Consider the following 16,896-nt stretch of genomic DNA (forward strand, 5'->3'; position numbering starts at 1 on the left):
ATGGCAACAACTATTCAGAGAACTACCTGTGGCCATATGTTATGCCTCTAACAATGAGGTTGACAAGTAATGCAAAAAGACCTGAAACCACAGTAGTTTATGATCTCAGAAAAAAGGGAACAGCATTTCATGACAGTCAAGGGTGGGTGGAAGGTAACCTTGTTTGCATATGTTTTTTTTTTATTGTGGTCATTTTGCACCTACCTACAGTGAGACTGAAAGCAGTGCTGAAACCTTAAAAAGGAAGTAGGCGAGGCCTTTTTATGACATCGACCGTGCTGCAAATCATGTTCCAAGAGAAACTTTTTTGAAGTATTACTCTGAGGGTAAAAAGGATAAAGCACTGGCAAACAGAGACAAGAGAAGGCAAGCGCATTTTGTGATACCTGACAGTTCCAGTTAATATTTGTCGGAGTTGACTGTTTCCATGGACTGCAGTGGACTATTCTTTGGAACCTTTATTAGGTGGATGCTGTTGGTGATATTACCTTAGCTGGTTGATGAAGCTTTTGAATTGTAAGATTTCTTTTTTTCCAAATCAATCTGGAGGAACTGAAATAGGAGATATTTTGTCTTGGTTTCTGGATCCCTCAAATTCAACCTTGTGACAATGCCTGTGATTGTACTGGAGGCCAAAGACTTCAGCAGTCCCCTTTTCTTGGTGCGGACATGGGAAATCTTATCCGGCTGTACCACCTTCAGCCTTGTGGCCTCGCTGGAACCTTCAGAGTTATACAATAATGCATCTAACCTCCCACACCTCCAAACATTCAGGATCTTCTGCATGTTTACCTGGTGCTTCTTCTTCACCCTAACACTCCTTATCCACATTCTCAGCATCATCCAGTTTCACAACCTCATCCCTATATCCTGGAAGAACCTGACTGTGACAGCGGCAGTGTTTGGCGCACTGATGTGTCTCAGTGCCTCTGTGGTTTTCCCTTGGATCATCATGGATCATCAACAGGTGTTGCCACGCCCTGTGTCGGCTGCCGTGGCCTCCTGCATCACCTTCCTGGCCTACACCTCTGAGTCCTACGTTCTTGGCACCCAAGCCCTTGAACAAAGAGGCTACATGGGCAGCATGCCTGGTTTTCTCAAGATACTCCAATTCTGGGGAGGCTGTCAGACGATACCCCTACTCCTGGAGACGGTCAGTGGGCCGCCCAACAGTGTACCCAGTTGGCAGCTGGTGTTCTCTGGTGTGTCATATGGCGCCTGTGTTCTCATGTCCGTAGTCACACTTGTGGTAATATTGGGAGACTTTGCTGGGCGATGTTTTCTACCCTTTGACAGATTTTTGGCCGGCTTCAGTCTGATTGGGGTGCTGCTCTACATGGTGGCCACAGTGATTTGTTTTACCAAGATACTGCAGCTGAGAGACATCTCACAAAGCATCCCCAATAAAAGTGTAGAACTGGTTATCATGGAAACAGTGGTTGTCAGTATTACGATGTTAGCTTATACAGTGGATCTTGCCTTCTCCATTAAACTGTTGTGTGACAGAAGTCACTTATGAAAGAAGGCATTCAATGTATTGCATGTGAAGTGCATGAAGTATCGTCCTGAAAAGTCGAGGAGAAAATCATGTGTGTATAAGTCAAACTAAGTGGATATTTTTGGTGTTAATTATTGCTGTGAAATCTAACTCTCTCTCTAGACCTATGAATTGCTAACGTATAGGAGCTATACAAATTATTTACATATTAAACTTAAAGCCAAGAAAAATGTATGAAAATGTTCATTTAACCCTTGTGTGGTGTTCAAATTTTTGTTACACAACTGATGTTGCCGGATCTGGTGGACCCACCACATTATTAGGCTTTTAAATTAACACAGCCATAAGAATGTATGTAAAAAAAAATGTTTAATAGACGTTTACTTTAGCTCAATTACCAATGATATATACACCGTTAATGGTTCATATTTGCCATTTACTCCTGTGATCATGTATGATCACATGATCAATTTCGTTGCGTTGTGAGAAAACAGGAAAATTATAAAAAAAAGTTTAAAAAAATAGAAACAAGATTTTTTGCTTGAAATGTGACAAAATTGTTACTTTGTGTGAGAATAGCAGGTGCAGAAAGACAACACAGTTTCATAGTACTTACATTTAAATACACTCGGGTCTATAAATTATAAATTGCATTTTGTTTTGCAAACATTGAAAACGGGTCCGACCTGAACACAAGGGTTAACTGCCATGTGTGACAGAGATATGTGACATTTATCGTGCAGTTAAATTTTGACACACATAAACTTGGATTATGTAACACGTGCACTGATCTATGAGCACACAGCATCCACAAGAACCTGGTTCACATAGCGGCAGATGGACAGCAGTCACCACGAAAAAAATGTAAAATAAAGACTGTTGACAATGGACGTTTAAGAGTAGGCCTATATGGCCTAAGAAGTCTAAAAGGTTAGACACACACATTTTTATTCTGTCTTTGGCCTTCATAAGGGTACTGTCAGTTCATTTGTGTACCACTGAGGGTGAGTTGTGAAAAAAAGGTGTTGGACAGCTGACTTATTCTATTCTATTCTAACGCCCACAAATCAAGTTTGCATTAGCCTCAATTTAATGAGAACAGTTGCAATTTACTAACACTGGGTGGCATCATTGAATGTGTCTATTAATTACTTTTTCTACTGTCTACGAAAGCATACATGCCTATTTCAATCGCAGGACTGGATTCTGAGTTTGAGAATATATTTAATGTTTTCCAACAGCAGATTGGTCTGAACAGTGTTTTTTTTATTCTGAGGGGTTTAAATCAGCATTTCCTTGACCATAGACTTCCACATAACAGCTTGATAAAACTGGGGACAACCTCTGCTAGTTTCTGTTGGATGGTTATTTTGTAGGGCAATCTATTAATTAACAATCAACAAAAGGACTCACAATTTTGCTTAATTATGAGGTCCACACACTGTTTTGTGTTTTTCTTGTTTCCTGCATTGATAAGCCAGCACTGTGCAACAACATTGTAGTAACTTATTTACAAGTTATACTCATAGACAGTTATACTTAGTTATAGTTATACCGTATATATAGTTTTTTTATTATTTAATTTTTTTAAACTTTACAAACATGTTGTACAATGTTTAAACAATTCGGCATCATAAATCATACAAAGACTATTGTATTTCCATCCAGGGAATATTATAATTTACTTAAATATACATATATATGTACACATTTAAGAAAGTAGTTTAAAACATAAACAGCAGAAGAAAGGATAGAAAACGATAACAAAATTATAATAATTATAATATAATATAACATAATATAATATTACATAATATAATATAACAGTAATTCCTTAAAAAACCCTTGCAGTAGATCAGCTTGTGGATAGTTTTTTCTTATTATTAATAATTTGGATAGACTCAGAAAAGTTCCGAAATTCACTTCTGAAGTGTGCCCATAGACCGTTAATATTTAGTATACTGTATATATAGTTATAGTTGTACTCTTTAACTTCTGCCAAATCTGCGCTAGGCCCAACAAGCTGTATGGAGAAATCGATTGTGGACCCCGGACAGAAACAGTTGTCATCCCGCTGTTCGGTCTCGATTGGTCTGGCCTTGATAGACTGCTGTGTGTTTTTTTCTTTAAGGAACTGAGCTCAGTTTGCCAGTTGTGTGTCAACAGGCTGAGCGAGAAACTAGCCCTCGATACAACTCGGTACGTGGAACTGATAACACACATGTTATCGTGTTGGGGAAAAGCCGTAGGACTCGTTTTGGAAGTTCAGTCTTGTTCGGTGTATCCAGACTAAAATGAATTCGCCTGGACACGGTAAGCTATCTTTGACTTGTCTCTTTTTCCGAAACATTCTGCGGGTTTGAGGTGAAGACCTCGGCCAGCAGGGACTTTAAAACTAATTTCGTGATTCAATTTGTCACCAGCTAAGCTAGCTAGTTTTTCAATTAGTCAATAAAGCTATTTATATTTCAGCTAGTAAAGGAAGGACAACACTGTCAGTTATATTGTTAGCTTCTTATATTCTTATAAGCTGCTTTCACTAACGTTAGGCGTTTTCAGGTTGCTAATAAAGCTTGTTACGTTGGTTAATTTAGACCACGTTAGCTTGCGTATTAGCCGATATAAGTCCTACTAACAACACACATATGTTAGGCTAAATGCTACCAGGAATGCGTTTTAATGTTTGCCATATGGTTAGTCATTATCTGCAAACATTGCACACACAGGCAATCAATGTAACTACTTACAAACCAAGGAGCAAAAACACACTCTTTACTGGCAGTCTTTTTGTTTTTAACCTAAATTTGTAATGATTTAGCATTTTTCTGGCTGATAATGTTTTTCACAGAAGCCCCCTGAGCATGATGGACATGTGAAACTTGACTCTGCAGTAGGCAGATGCAACTCCCAGGCTGGATTGAATGGCACTGAGGATACAAGGTAAGCACTTTGCCAGTAAATTTGAACTGATTATTGATCCGTTTCCTGAGCTACAAATGACCTTAGTGAGGGCGAAGTCTAGATAGACCGAGAGAGAGAGGCTGAACAAACAAAGCTCAGGAGAAAGAAGATCAGGATAGGAATTCACAGATACTGTACACAAATAGGAATCATAGGAAACTTTAGGGAAAGTAGTCCATATCAAGTGATGTGTATATAGATCTTGCGGGAACACAGATATGTGGGATAATGCAAAAACTTGTGTTTTTCATGGGAATCATAACAAAGAGCAGGCTTGCAATCTTTTTCAATCACCTGTAGTGATGCTGGTGCATAAAACATTTGAAAATGTATTAGGCTGGTTAGCTCTCAGCAAACCTAGCCTGCAGCTTTTAGAAATGCCACAGAAGTTCAGGGCCTACAGCTCAAGGCCCTAAAGAATGCATGGTTAAAGTCAATGGCAGCAAGGCGTTCTAAAGGTTTCTTTGCACACATTGACCTCATGGTATAGTATAGTAATGCTATGCAAGGTTTCTATGCATAATGACCTCCTCCCCATTTCCCTAGTTTACTACTGACACTGGTCTCTCTCTCTCTCAGTTTTGTCATGTAGCTGCAATAAACCATGTTGATCTTCTTTGAGATCAACAAGAAGATTAACCAAATTTGTTGCCTATTTGATTGTTGAATAAGGCCTGAGGGCCAAAACACTGGATGTAAAATAATACCTGGATTCAGCGTTTGAGGAAAACTCCGTTATTTTTTGTTTTTGTTTTTTTTCCTCCTCCTTTCAGAGTTGCTCAGTGCCGCATAAAGTCAAAAAAGTTGCAATCTTGCGTATAAAATTACCCAGATAGTCAGCTCCTCCTGAGCTGAGATGACGAAGCCGGCTAATTTAAGTTTGGAGTTTAGAGTTATGGAGCCAGAGTGAGCAACATTTTTTTATTTCCTACTTTTAAGTCTACTTCAAGCGGTCAGCACCTGTTTAATACAAGCCTTAGTGTGCGTTCCATTTCTATTTACCTTTCTCTAACGGAATTTCAACATGTCACATTAATGTTGCAAGTTTACGTGTTTTTGACTCAAAACAGACTTTGATATCTTGGGGCCAAAGTCATGTAATGATTTATTGATTACAATATCTGCTGAAGGGATCTGCACAAACATACCTACAGGCCATGGCCTAGCCACACACACCACAACAAGCATTTCTTTTTGGTGCCATTCCATTTCTAAATTGCCTTTTTCTCTCCTTATCCTCGTTATAATTCATCACAGGATCATGTACAGGTCTCAGATATATTGCTACACTGTTTTGGCACTGACTCTGATCATTGCACTCCTACAGTCTTCTCTTTATAATCTTGTTGTAATCTTCCCTTCCTTACTTAGGCTTAGGGTCGATTGTTAAGTCTCGCTTGGTTCAGAAAACAGCTGCTTTGTTGACAATGATCCATTGTGAATATTCACAATTGCATGCACATGAGTTATTAGATCTATTAGATTGACAATAACACAAAACCTTCATAACTTGTGTCCGAGCAACTACTCTCAAAGCCTTTTCTACAGGGTTGTTAAGGCCCAGATGCTGTGACTATCAAGGAGAAGAGACTTTAGATACTACATCATTCACTTTCTGAAACATTTAGATTCTGCAGTGAATTGTTGCTAAAAGTTAAACAACATTGTAGTCTAGTTTGTACCATGTAAGCTCTAATATAATATTTTTTTTATCATGTTAGTTTTCTACTAATATGTCGAAACAACTGATTCCATGCAAGATTTAATTATAGACTGACACACTTAGATAAAGGGGTCCTTATTTGGCGCCTGATATCAAAGGTTTAGTCTTATGTAATACATAAAAGTGGATCTCTTTATTGAATTAAACTTACGTTTGAATATGTTGTGTGATTAAAAACGTATGCCTTTGTTAGACATACATCCAATCTACACATCCGGAATGTGTTTTTGTGCTTCTTAGAAACATGGCTGTGTTCGATCCACAACGATAATTTTAGCTTAGATGAGAATACAGCCAGCGGACTCGGCAATGTCTGAATGGGGAAAATGAAGATGTCAAATGTGTATGTGACAGAAAATATGGTTGAAAACTGTGTGCAAGGTAAGAACTGGAAGTAAACAAAACAGAAGTGGATGAGGCTAAGTTAAAAGATAAAACTTTATCATAGTTTATCATTGATTTTAACCAGAGGACACATTCCAAGAACTGCTAGCCTATAAGTTTATATTTTGGGGCTTTTATTGACAGGAAAGGGGTGAGAGAGGGTGGGACATGCCCGCGGCCGCTGCCAAGGACTCACTCTACGGGGTGAGCTAGAGGTCACCCCAAGTAATATATGAACAGATAAAAAATAATTGTCTGTGTATGCAAAACTCTAATATTCAAGATTCTTTATTGTCATTGTATGAACACAACAACATGGTGTTGATGTCAATCAGTGCAGCTGCAGTAAATAACTGATAAAAAAACAAGATTAAAATAAAAAGATAAAAGTACTCAAATGAGCATTTGGAGAGTTTTTTTAGTTTAGTTTTTTTGTTTAACGTGATATTGTGCTTTCATAATTTCATTAGTCTTTTTTTTTATTGTTTATAAAAGATAAAATAATGCCAGGTTTATTCTTTACATAACATCTGTCACAGCTGAGAGTCTGAACCAGCACACGGTGGGACCTTAGCTGTCATGTTAGAAAACAAAAACGTTCTCACAGTTGTGAAAGGTAGAAGGAGGTTTATGGATTAAGCAGCAGGTGCAGTGACCTTTTCACCAGAGTTCTATTTTTAAAAACTTTTTTTCTTTTCTTCCTTAAGCGTGTGTCCTATTGATTTTTGACGCTGAGCCACGCTGCTTATTCTGTGTGTAGGAACTGGACTACACCCCTGTTGACAGTACACCTGCTCAGAGCTTTGATTCACATTGTGACCTTCCAATTTCCCGCCAGGTCTGACCTATTTTTATAAAACTGAAATGTTCTTATTTTGGTCAAAACATTGACCAGCTGAGATGTATGACATGTGCAATATATTTACATAAGTAAAACTGTAATCAATCATAATAGGTGTGCTACCTGTATAACTCTCTTTAGGCCAGCTAATGTGGCATTAACATGACAAATGGACTACCTTGTTCTTACAGTAGAATCACACCTTACCTGAAATTGATCTCTTCCCTTTACAATGGCCCGTAACAAACAGTTCACTGGCACCTAAACAATAGAGTAGAATTTCATTTTACAACCTTTGTCTACTTGATAGAAAAAGGATATTGTTCAATATTTGTACATAATTGTTTTTATCTCTGATCCAGCACCTACAACATAAGAAACCTTTTAGGCTACTGTTTGCCTTCTTTCACATATGCTATCCTTCTTTGGCTTTTGGTTCTTAAACATTTTTTTTTTTTTTTGGATAAAAATGAATACAAATCTCTTCTAACACCGCCTTCTGATTGGATTAATAATGGGTGGTCAGTGCCTTGCTTTAGGGTTAAATGCTCTGCTTATTCAACCATCTTGTCACGCTGCCTTAGACAACTTTTCTATAGAGAGAGTAGTTTGATGAAGACTTAATCCTAGGCCTGCACGATTCAGGGAAAAATGACTCATGATGTTTTTGCTTAGAACTGATATCACAATTCCCTCCCACGATTTGTTTGACCATGACAAAACATTGATGATGAGCGCCCAAGATTTAGTTGTTTTTGTTGGCCCCTATAGCACATTGTGCATCACCACAAGCCTGTAACCATGAATAGGGTGAATCGAGAGAGCGATTTTATAACGATTAATCGCACAGGCCTAATTCATCCTTTATTTTTTTCATTGAAGCGACGGTACAGGACAAGACGGGGGACTGTCTTTGTCCATAAAACTGGCCCAGCTTGACACAAATAGAAATCTTGACAATGCAAAGGCATTAGTGAAATCAGCCCCCACCCGCTGCTCATCTGTATATCTATGTGGCCCTCCAACAGGTAAAAACTACACAGAACTGTGAAAAAAAAAAAAAAAAAAGAGTACAGTCAGTTTAAAAACACCTCATTGCACCACAGAGAATGTGACGCCGCGGAGCAACTAGGTGGGTGTTTTTAAATTTGACGTGTAAATATGATACTGTAGTTAAAACAATCCATTTATTTAATGTAGTGCCAGTTAATGTAGCCTACATTTCCAAACCCTGCATAACCAACTGCATTACGGCTCCACACGCTACAAAGACAAAGTCTGTAGCAGGTTAAAACAAAAAAACTCTGCCCCACCCATATATTTTGGTCGTAAGCCGAGCCTATTGGGGTGTGTTTGTGTGTAGGCACCTTAGTTTTTATCAGGGCAATGTCCAGGGCTTTGTTGGACATGTGATAGTTTGAGCATTCAACATAAAGGTGTGTCTTTATGGATTTCTGGAGAACTAGATCACAAAATACTGGCAGTGCATAGGACAGTGCAACATAGAGAACACCAAGATATGCCTGTTTTCACTTGTTAACAGCTCTAGTTTAGAATCTGTGTTGACATGATCCTGGTTCCTTAATATCAAAATAAGATCTGCCATTCAAAGTTAAAGATAGTAAGAATGTAAGTCTTTGGTTATGTAACTAAGCATTCCTTGTCTTGAGCTTCCTCTTTATTCAAGCAGGTGCCAGCAAACCTCAGGTGCTTCTCTCTCACCTATCCAACCCGGGAAATAATGAGACATCAGGACACTGTCAGTCTGCCAGCCAGCATCGTGTGCAGCCCTGTGTCAGGTGCAGCCTCCGTTCTAAGCTGACAGAACCAATCCTCCTGCTGCCGTCATAGTATTCAGTTGTTACCAGAGGAAAGAGACAGAAGAGAGGTAGGATGTTGGAAGATGTATAAATATAGCCCGTCTATAAATACTACTTCAGTTTCTCACTTGTAACCGAGACATTCACAAAGCCACAGTACGTACAGGCTGGAAAAATGGAGATGTCTGAGCATCAGGGAATTCATATGCGGTTTTAATTTGAGCCCTGAGGAATAGTGCAGCTGTGTTTTTATAAGATTAAAGCCACTCTTTTTAGACTTTAAACAGTCGTTCACCATGATCTACAGTTTAGGCTGGAAGACAATGACATAATCACAGACCCTTTCAGTCTCCCGTGAGCGGCTCTCACACTTGATGATAACGTAGGCCAATCTTTTGTCATTACAGAAATTCTGATGGTAAGAAGAACAATTCTTTTAAACACCTTTTTATTGAAATGGCATAAGATTTGTAAATACATTTTTTCAGGAATGCAGGGCTTGAAGTATTCCTGCACCGTGCCGGATGTTTGGCGTGCGGCCGCAAAGAAAAATTAATTTGGGAACTTATTCGCTGATGACTTGGCTGAAGAAACAACAACACAACATCTAGAAAGTTTTGTTTTCACAATGATTCAATGTAGGATTATGATATCATTGCAATATGAAAATCTACATTCACTCTTATTTAATATATATGGTTGGAGCGCTGAGTTATGTTCAGACTTTAGTTTTATACATATAACTATTGACTACATGTTCAGCCCTAAAATCTGATATTCTTATCAGTGTTTTTCATGTCTCAGGATTGCCTCAAAGACTGAGGTTGTGAAACTGAATTGGGCTTACAGGAAAGTTTAATGACCTAGATTGACGCAGGCAGACCGTTTCAGTGTGTAAATGTCGTTGGACAAAGAGAAATCTGCAGCCGGAAATCTATGGCGAAAAGGTTCAGTCTGCTCTGTGGTGGTTAATGTCAGTAGCCATGTTTTCATCTAACTGTTCAAGCTAATTTTAAGCAAACTTTAACAAATTCGCAAAATACTGTAGAAAAAACAAATTTGAAGCGCTTCCATCAACTGATTTAGAGCGAATTAACTAGATAATGCAAAGCGTGGTTTTGTCACAAGCTGACGTTACACTCGGTTGGAGATTGCTAACCGGCTTGCTAAGTCAAAGAGATTAGAAGCTAAATGGAGAGAGGTAGCATTGATTCAGTTGGCCACCTGTGCAGAATACCACATTTTGGTAGAGACATTTGGTGCCAGCGAGGCACCCATTCACCGCTGCGTGTACACGCTGTACAGGGCCATAAGATTCTAGCCGTTGAACCAATTCTTCAGTTTACCCAACGTGGCTGAGGCACAGGCTATAGTGCACCAAAACTACACAACACAACCTGTGCCACAAGTGTACAACGCACTGGATGGGACTCGTATCCCGACCCTTCCCGTTTGCTACGTCAATACTTAATTCAAAGAAACTGTGTCTATCTCCCATTTTGCCCATTGACTCTCTTTTGATAAAGGCAAAAACCACCTCAAGCAAACGTTTTTTTTCGAATTTAGGAACTTTTTTTATTGTATTTTGTTCGAATTTTGCGGTTTCTATTAACTTCTTCTAGCGCGATACTACAAAATGCGCACAAACATACGCTGACGGAAACATGACTATTGTCTGTTTTTCATTCTCTTTTTGTGGAAAGGAAAGACTGTAGTGTACATTCGGCATGGACAGGAAACTTTGGTCCAGTCCTCTCTTGAGTCTCTTTGACCGGATGTGACCAGCTATGTAGATGGCTGCACCAGAGGCCAAAACACCAAAATTATTTTATGGTAGATCTCTTGCACTCACTTCAAACAGTGATCTTGACTCTTCTTTGTTCTTATAGCAAGTGTCTTGTTGTGTATATGATGTTTTTTTTTTTTTTACGAGTGTCTTGTTTTTAAGAATGTACATTTGATTAGTTTTTACTGAATAGTAATTGAAATGAGGCTGATAGCTAAAATGGCAACAGACGAACTTTCTAATAAATGCAAATAAATTGAACACAAAATCACAATAGACCAACCCTAACTAAAATATCTCAAACACTTTATTTGGCTTTAAAAACTAGTTCAGTGCTGTGAGAAGAAAAAAAAAAAAAAAGATTCTTTAGTTTCAAATGAACCGGGGTGTGTCTCTCGTGGGAGCTAATGTTGTTGTTGGTTTGGTTGTTGTGTAAAGCCATGGTTACTGTGAAGGCCTACTGTCACAGTCTCCTTCTCCCACTCTGTTTCTTAACACAGGATTCTTTTTTTACTTCCTTGCCTCAGTGGGCGCTTTGTCACATGCCCTCCTCGAGCCAGTGCGTTCTCACTGTTATGATTCACAACAGCTGATCCATTGCAGGCAGTAATTGAGCAACCCAAATATCCTGATAGCCGTTAGAGATCAAGTGTTAAACACTGCCAAATCTGTCATATTGGCTTCCGAAGTCAAATGTTTGAAGACTAGTAAAAAGATGAAAAAACATATCTAATTTTGCTCTGTCCCTGATTGTAAACGCTGAGAGACTTTCTATATTAGACAGCATTAGGCCTATAGCCAAACAAGGGGAGGGTTATGGTTAAGGCTGGACAATATGGAGAAAATCAAATATCAATATTCTTTTTGACCAAATACCTTGATACCGCAACAATATTGTAGTGTTGACTATTGGTGCTTTCACAAAATATTTATACTATAACATTTTTGATAAATATTCATTAGTAATGTGGATATAATGACTAAGTGGGTGAAGGCAAATAATAGACCATTTACAACAGACTGGTAAGTTCAGAAAATGACATCACTTTACTGTAAACATGGCCTTTAACCAGGGTAAGACAACTATTTAGTATATTAGGATATTACAATATCCACATCCAAGGCAGTATCTGGTCTCATATCATAATATTGATATAATATCGATATATTGCCCAGGTCTAGTTACAGTTAAGTTGTTCTGTTAGTTGCTGTTCAAACAGAAACCAAGTATTTCTAAAAAGTAACTTTTCAGTAATTTTTTTTTAAATTCTTTTTATGGACAACCTTTTGAAATTATACACTGCATATCTGTTTATTAGGGTATTTAATGAGTATCTTAAGACTAAGTCATAATATTTGGAACTGTAAATTTTTTTAATTGAATGTAGCCTGTCCAAAATGGACTATTGCTAGATTGAGATTTAATAGCCTGCACGGGGTGACAGCTGCACATTGACTTTTCAAAAGCAATAACATAATCATATTTTGTCAATAATACACTATATGGTTGATTTGTCAGGTTTCAATGGCAATGTGCGCTTTAGTTGGCAGGGGGGTGGCTCAGAGATGTAATGATCTCATCACCTAACACTTCAATCCCGCTTGTCTCACCAGTTAGTCAGCATTCCTGACAACAGTTTCGGTTTTGTTGGGCTGCTATTGTTTATTTGTCCCCAGAAAATGGAATCTGTGAAATATTCTGTTAAATGTGTCTGCCAAATTACCACTGCCTCTTAGTCACTCAAACATTCTTGCACACACACACACACCTTTTTTCTCAACTAATCCAGTTAGTTAACCACATTGAGTGCTAACGTACTGCTCTTTTTAACCCTGGTGTTGTCTTCCTGAAAATCAGCACTTTTGTTGATGCTTTTTATTGATGTTTTTAACTTTTTCCTTCTATTTTCGTCCCATTTTTCAACATTTTTTATGCTCTTTTTTTTCTTCAATGTTTGTCACCTTTTTGGATGTTTTTTACAGTTATTTTGGGAAGTTATGGTCAATAAACCTCATTTATAGGAAAATATGTTTGAGTTAGAATAGTAGAAATTAGGAATTATTAAATTAAAAATAATTAAAATTAAATGAATGTGTGTAGATGGATATTCACAGACAGGAATATGTCAACTTTTACTCAATACTATTTCAAAACCACTTCAATTGTTTTGCAAATGCTATAAAATTTTCTAAGACACCTCAAAATTAATGAAAGTAGAGATTTGTACTTCCCAAAAAGCGTTGTGTGGAATCAATCCTATTATTTGGGATAATTACAATTTGGGTAGTGAAAAGAATATTGATATAGGAAAATGGGTTAATTTGACCTGAAGACAACATGAGGGTTGCACATAAGAGGTCTTGAAGGGTTCACATGAGAGAAATCTCAAACAAAGCCATTCTATAGAAATGTCTTAGTCATGTTAAGTTTTGTCCCACATCAACATTCACGGATAATAAGAACCCGAGACAATGTGGCATAAATTCCTTGTGCAGCTATTAGATATCTGAAAATAGTAATTGCCTGCACGATTAATAGTTATCAATTCGCCATCTCGATTCACCCTGTTCACGATTTTAATATATATGTTTTTGATTCTCATTTAATTTTAAGAGCCGACTGCAATACAAACACTACTACCTTCTTCCGTGAGTTTTAAACCTAGACTGCATAAAATACTGTAGGTTTTAAAGCTCTCCCGAGCGCTGTATTGCTCTCTTCTCTTCATTGAAGCCTTTATGTTCACAGGCTTGTGGTGATGCCAATTTGTTTTGTCATGCTTCATGTGTGCAAAAAACATTGCACTTTGTGAGAGAAAAAATCGTGGCAGAGTCTCGCAATAATGATTCTAAGCTTTAAAAAAAACTACGTGATTACCATATAGAGCGGCGAAGAGAGATGTGGTCACTCAAGACGCATTTGGAAGCAAATTCTACTGCCAGCTGGGAACACCCATGCTATGAGCTGTCGACTTGTGATCGAATCATTCAGATCGGATTTAAATGCCAGGTGGAAATGCACCCTGACAGTGTAAGCACAGGGAAAGCCATTACTACTGCAAATATACAGCAGGATTTAATGTGGGACTTCTGATTATCCCTTCCTAGGCAACCTGGATGCAGTATAGCGATCTGGGATTTTGTTAAGTCATCCATGGGGGAATGTGTGACCATGTTTGCAAGTCTTTTTAAGGACTTCTTGTCTTGTAGTTCTATGTCCCTTACTAAACATCCTCTTAGTGCCGCTGATGTCATCTGAAACAGTGGTGTATGCCATTTGAGATCCTCTGAGGGGGCTGATATGTGATGTATTGGCAGAAAGTAAGTCATAATGACTTGCAAAAATACCCTTGCTGTGTAGTTACTGAGCAGCAAACTCCAAAAACCACATCAGCCAGTTCCGCTGTTATTTTAGGGCCATATGCATTTAGGAGATAAGAAGCATTAATGTAGGAAGGTTAAAAAAAAGTGTCCAGTCTCTATGCAGACACTTTTTAGCTTCTGAAAAACAGACAGAATATGCGAGATCATTGTCTTTTGTTAAAGACCATGATTTCTGATGCTGTTTGACAATCTGATATAGATTTCTTTCTTTTTTTACCAGGTTCGATGTATGTTCAGTACTCTAGCCCCTCCTTTGGCTCACTCTGTGGATAGTGTGACTTCTATTGCTTAGATCTTCCTGTATTATACTGGATCCAGGAGCCAGTAATTCCCATTGTTAGACACAAAACAAATACGTAGAACTAACATAACCTAAGCTAATGTGTTGCAAAAGGGAAAAAAAAGGAAAAGGTGAACTTTCTGAATGACACATGGCATGGTATGAGGAAGGGTTTCTTCCCTTCCTGTCAGTCACATCCTTAATGGGACTTTGAGCTTCTGATGAGGTCAGGCAGGAGGTGGTCCCATTGTGACAAACTGAGTGCAATCCTTGAAACTGGTTATTAAAGGAAACCAACGTTTCTCAAATAATACTCCTTAGTATGTTAATTCAAAGACAGTTTTAGATGTTGAAAAAAGGGTCATCCCTTGTATGGAACAACTTCCAGTTTTATGGCATCTGTCAATGATGATAAAAGTATTATATAGGTTGTAAAATCTCGTTCTCCTTTTTAATGGACCCAGTCTTCCTCCGACTACATTTAGCTATTTTGATTCAGTTAGGGACTTTTTACATTTTCTATTTTGACATTGTGAAATCTCTAGAGCATGGTTATGAACTCATATTGACCTCAGTGGTAATTGGCAAAAGAACAGTAGAGAAACAGCAGCAAGAGGTCATCTTGTTGAAGAAGAAAAATAACAGTTGTCTTGTGGCTACATTGATCATTGTCTCCTGCGGCACTGTAGAAAGATGTCCACCTCAAAGAATTTCTCCCGTCGTCGTTGAACTATAAATAAATGTGCCATTTACCTCAGTCAGTTACGCAAATTAAGCCAGTTTTGGGCCTGATCCCAAAAATCCCCCAAAACAGATTGTCTGTTACCATTTCCTAATACGGTGCTAAGTGTTTGTGTTATCTTTTACATTTGGCAACCATTCTGGTCCTTGTTAAAAACAAGACTGTTGACACTGTTATCTTTGACTAATAAGTAATAGTCTTCTGTGAACATTCTAAGATGTTTTGTTGACTGGACAACAGAGGTTAGGGGTCATGTTCTCAGAAAACGATACCGAGGGAGCAAGGAGTTGGCAGATTAGACAAGGCTGCTCTCAAAGTGACTCATTAGCTGCAGCATGGCAGTTAGAAAGCCAGGTCTGTGGTCTTCACTGTACAATATTAGTTCTATCATTTTCTACACACACTTTCACTAATGAGGATGCAATAATTCATGTTATTTCCTACTCTTTATTACTAATGTTAATTTTCAAGCAAGTAAACATGGATTTTTAAAAACACTTAAAACCCAAATTTCAAATGTTTTATAAGGAAGACTATGCATTAACATGTGTGTTAGACCTCAAGGATTCATGCTGTCACTCCCCAATGTAAGTGGAGTACAGATTTATGTCAGGCACGCGTCACTTTGCAACAAGTAGCCTACAAGATTCTAACGAGAAACTTCTGTAATGTCAATACACTAAAAATGGACCTTCAAAACGAAGTTGGTTCGCTGCTGGCTACAAGGTAGCAGTCCAACACAACAAAGGTTGTCAGTTGAATGGCGTTTTGAGCTAACGTTAGAAGATGGAAATGGATTGTTTGATTGCTGTTATTGTTTGTAATTAGAAAAGTTTATTATTTCATGAATTTCACAAATCTCAGTAAGACATGTTATGCCGTAAACCGTTTAATATCCCAGAGCCGGTCTTACTCGACTCTCATCGGGTATGACACGTAAACCATTTTAATCTGAGTATGTGCAACTCAAATCTGCACTCGACTCACATCAGTGACACACGCAATGAATTTGGGTTAATTACACTGAATGTAAACATAATATTAGTTTAATTTACATAACAGGGCACCTTTTAAGAATTCATGAAGACCATGTTGAATTGGTTGTTAAATAGGTGTTTGTGTATAGAGATGATTCTGGGAGGGGCTTTTCATGCAGATTTATATAGTAAGACCTTTTTTTCCATAGAACACATCACCTCTTTTTCTGCTGAAAATACCACACACATTAGATTGATATATTTATGAAAGAGGCATTTAGATATTGAACTTACCCTTTTAGACATTGGATGAATCTATTTTAGGCTACTCTACATTATGCAACAATACTGCGTCCAAACACATTTTGGAGTAAATGAAAGTTTTTAATGGCAACTGCTATTATCTCACCTCACTAGCGAGTCCTTCTCCGGTTCATTTGAACAACACATTCAATGACTTGGCTGAACACACATAGTATCTAGGTAGTAAGATATCTTCA

The 16,896-nt window shown here is 38.0% G+C and overlaps 2 protein-coding genes across 3 annotated transcripts in view; both read left to right on the forward strand.

Annotated features, from left to right (window-relative positions):
* Positions 1 to 610: 610 nt before the first annotated feature.
* LOC117951431 (myeloid-associated differentiation marker homolog) lies at positions 611 to 1,519 on the forward strand. The gene has a single exon (XM_034883119.1). It carries the CDS (start codon positions 611 to 613, stop codon positions 1,517 to 1,519), a length of 909 nt encoding a protein of 302 aa, XP_034739010.1.
* A 2,067-nt stretch (positions 1,520 to 3,586) lies between these two features.
* Positions 3,587 to 16,896, forward strand: part of LOC117954780 (testis-expressed protein 2-like) — a 32,129-nt gene continuing 18,819 nt past the window's right edge. For both annotated transcript variants that reach the window (XM_034888774.1, XM_034888782.1), the window contains exons 1-2: positions 3,587 to 3,811; positions 4,347 to 4,438. The gene's annotated coding sequence lies outside the window, so the exon portion shown is untranslated. The remainder of the gene's footprint in view (positions 3,812 to 4,346; positions 4,439 to 16,896) is intronic.

The sequence above is a fragment of the Etheostoma cragini genome, chromosome 2 (genome assembly GCF_013103735.1).
Source record: "Etheostoma cragini isolate CJK2018 chromosome 2, CSU_Ecrag_1.0, whole genome shotgun sequence".
In the NCBI taxonomy this organism is placed as follows: domain Eukaryota; kingdom Metazoa; phylum Chordata; class Actinopteri; order Perciformes; family Percidae; genus Etheostoma; species Etheostoma cragini.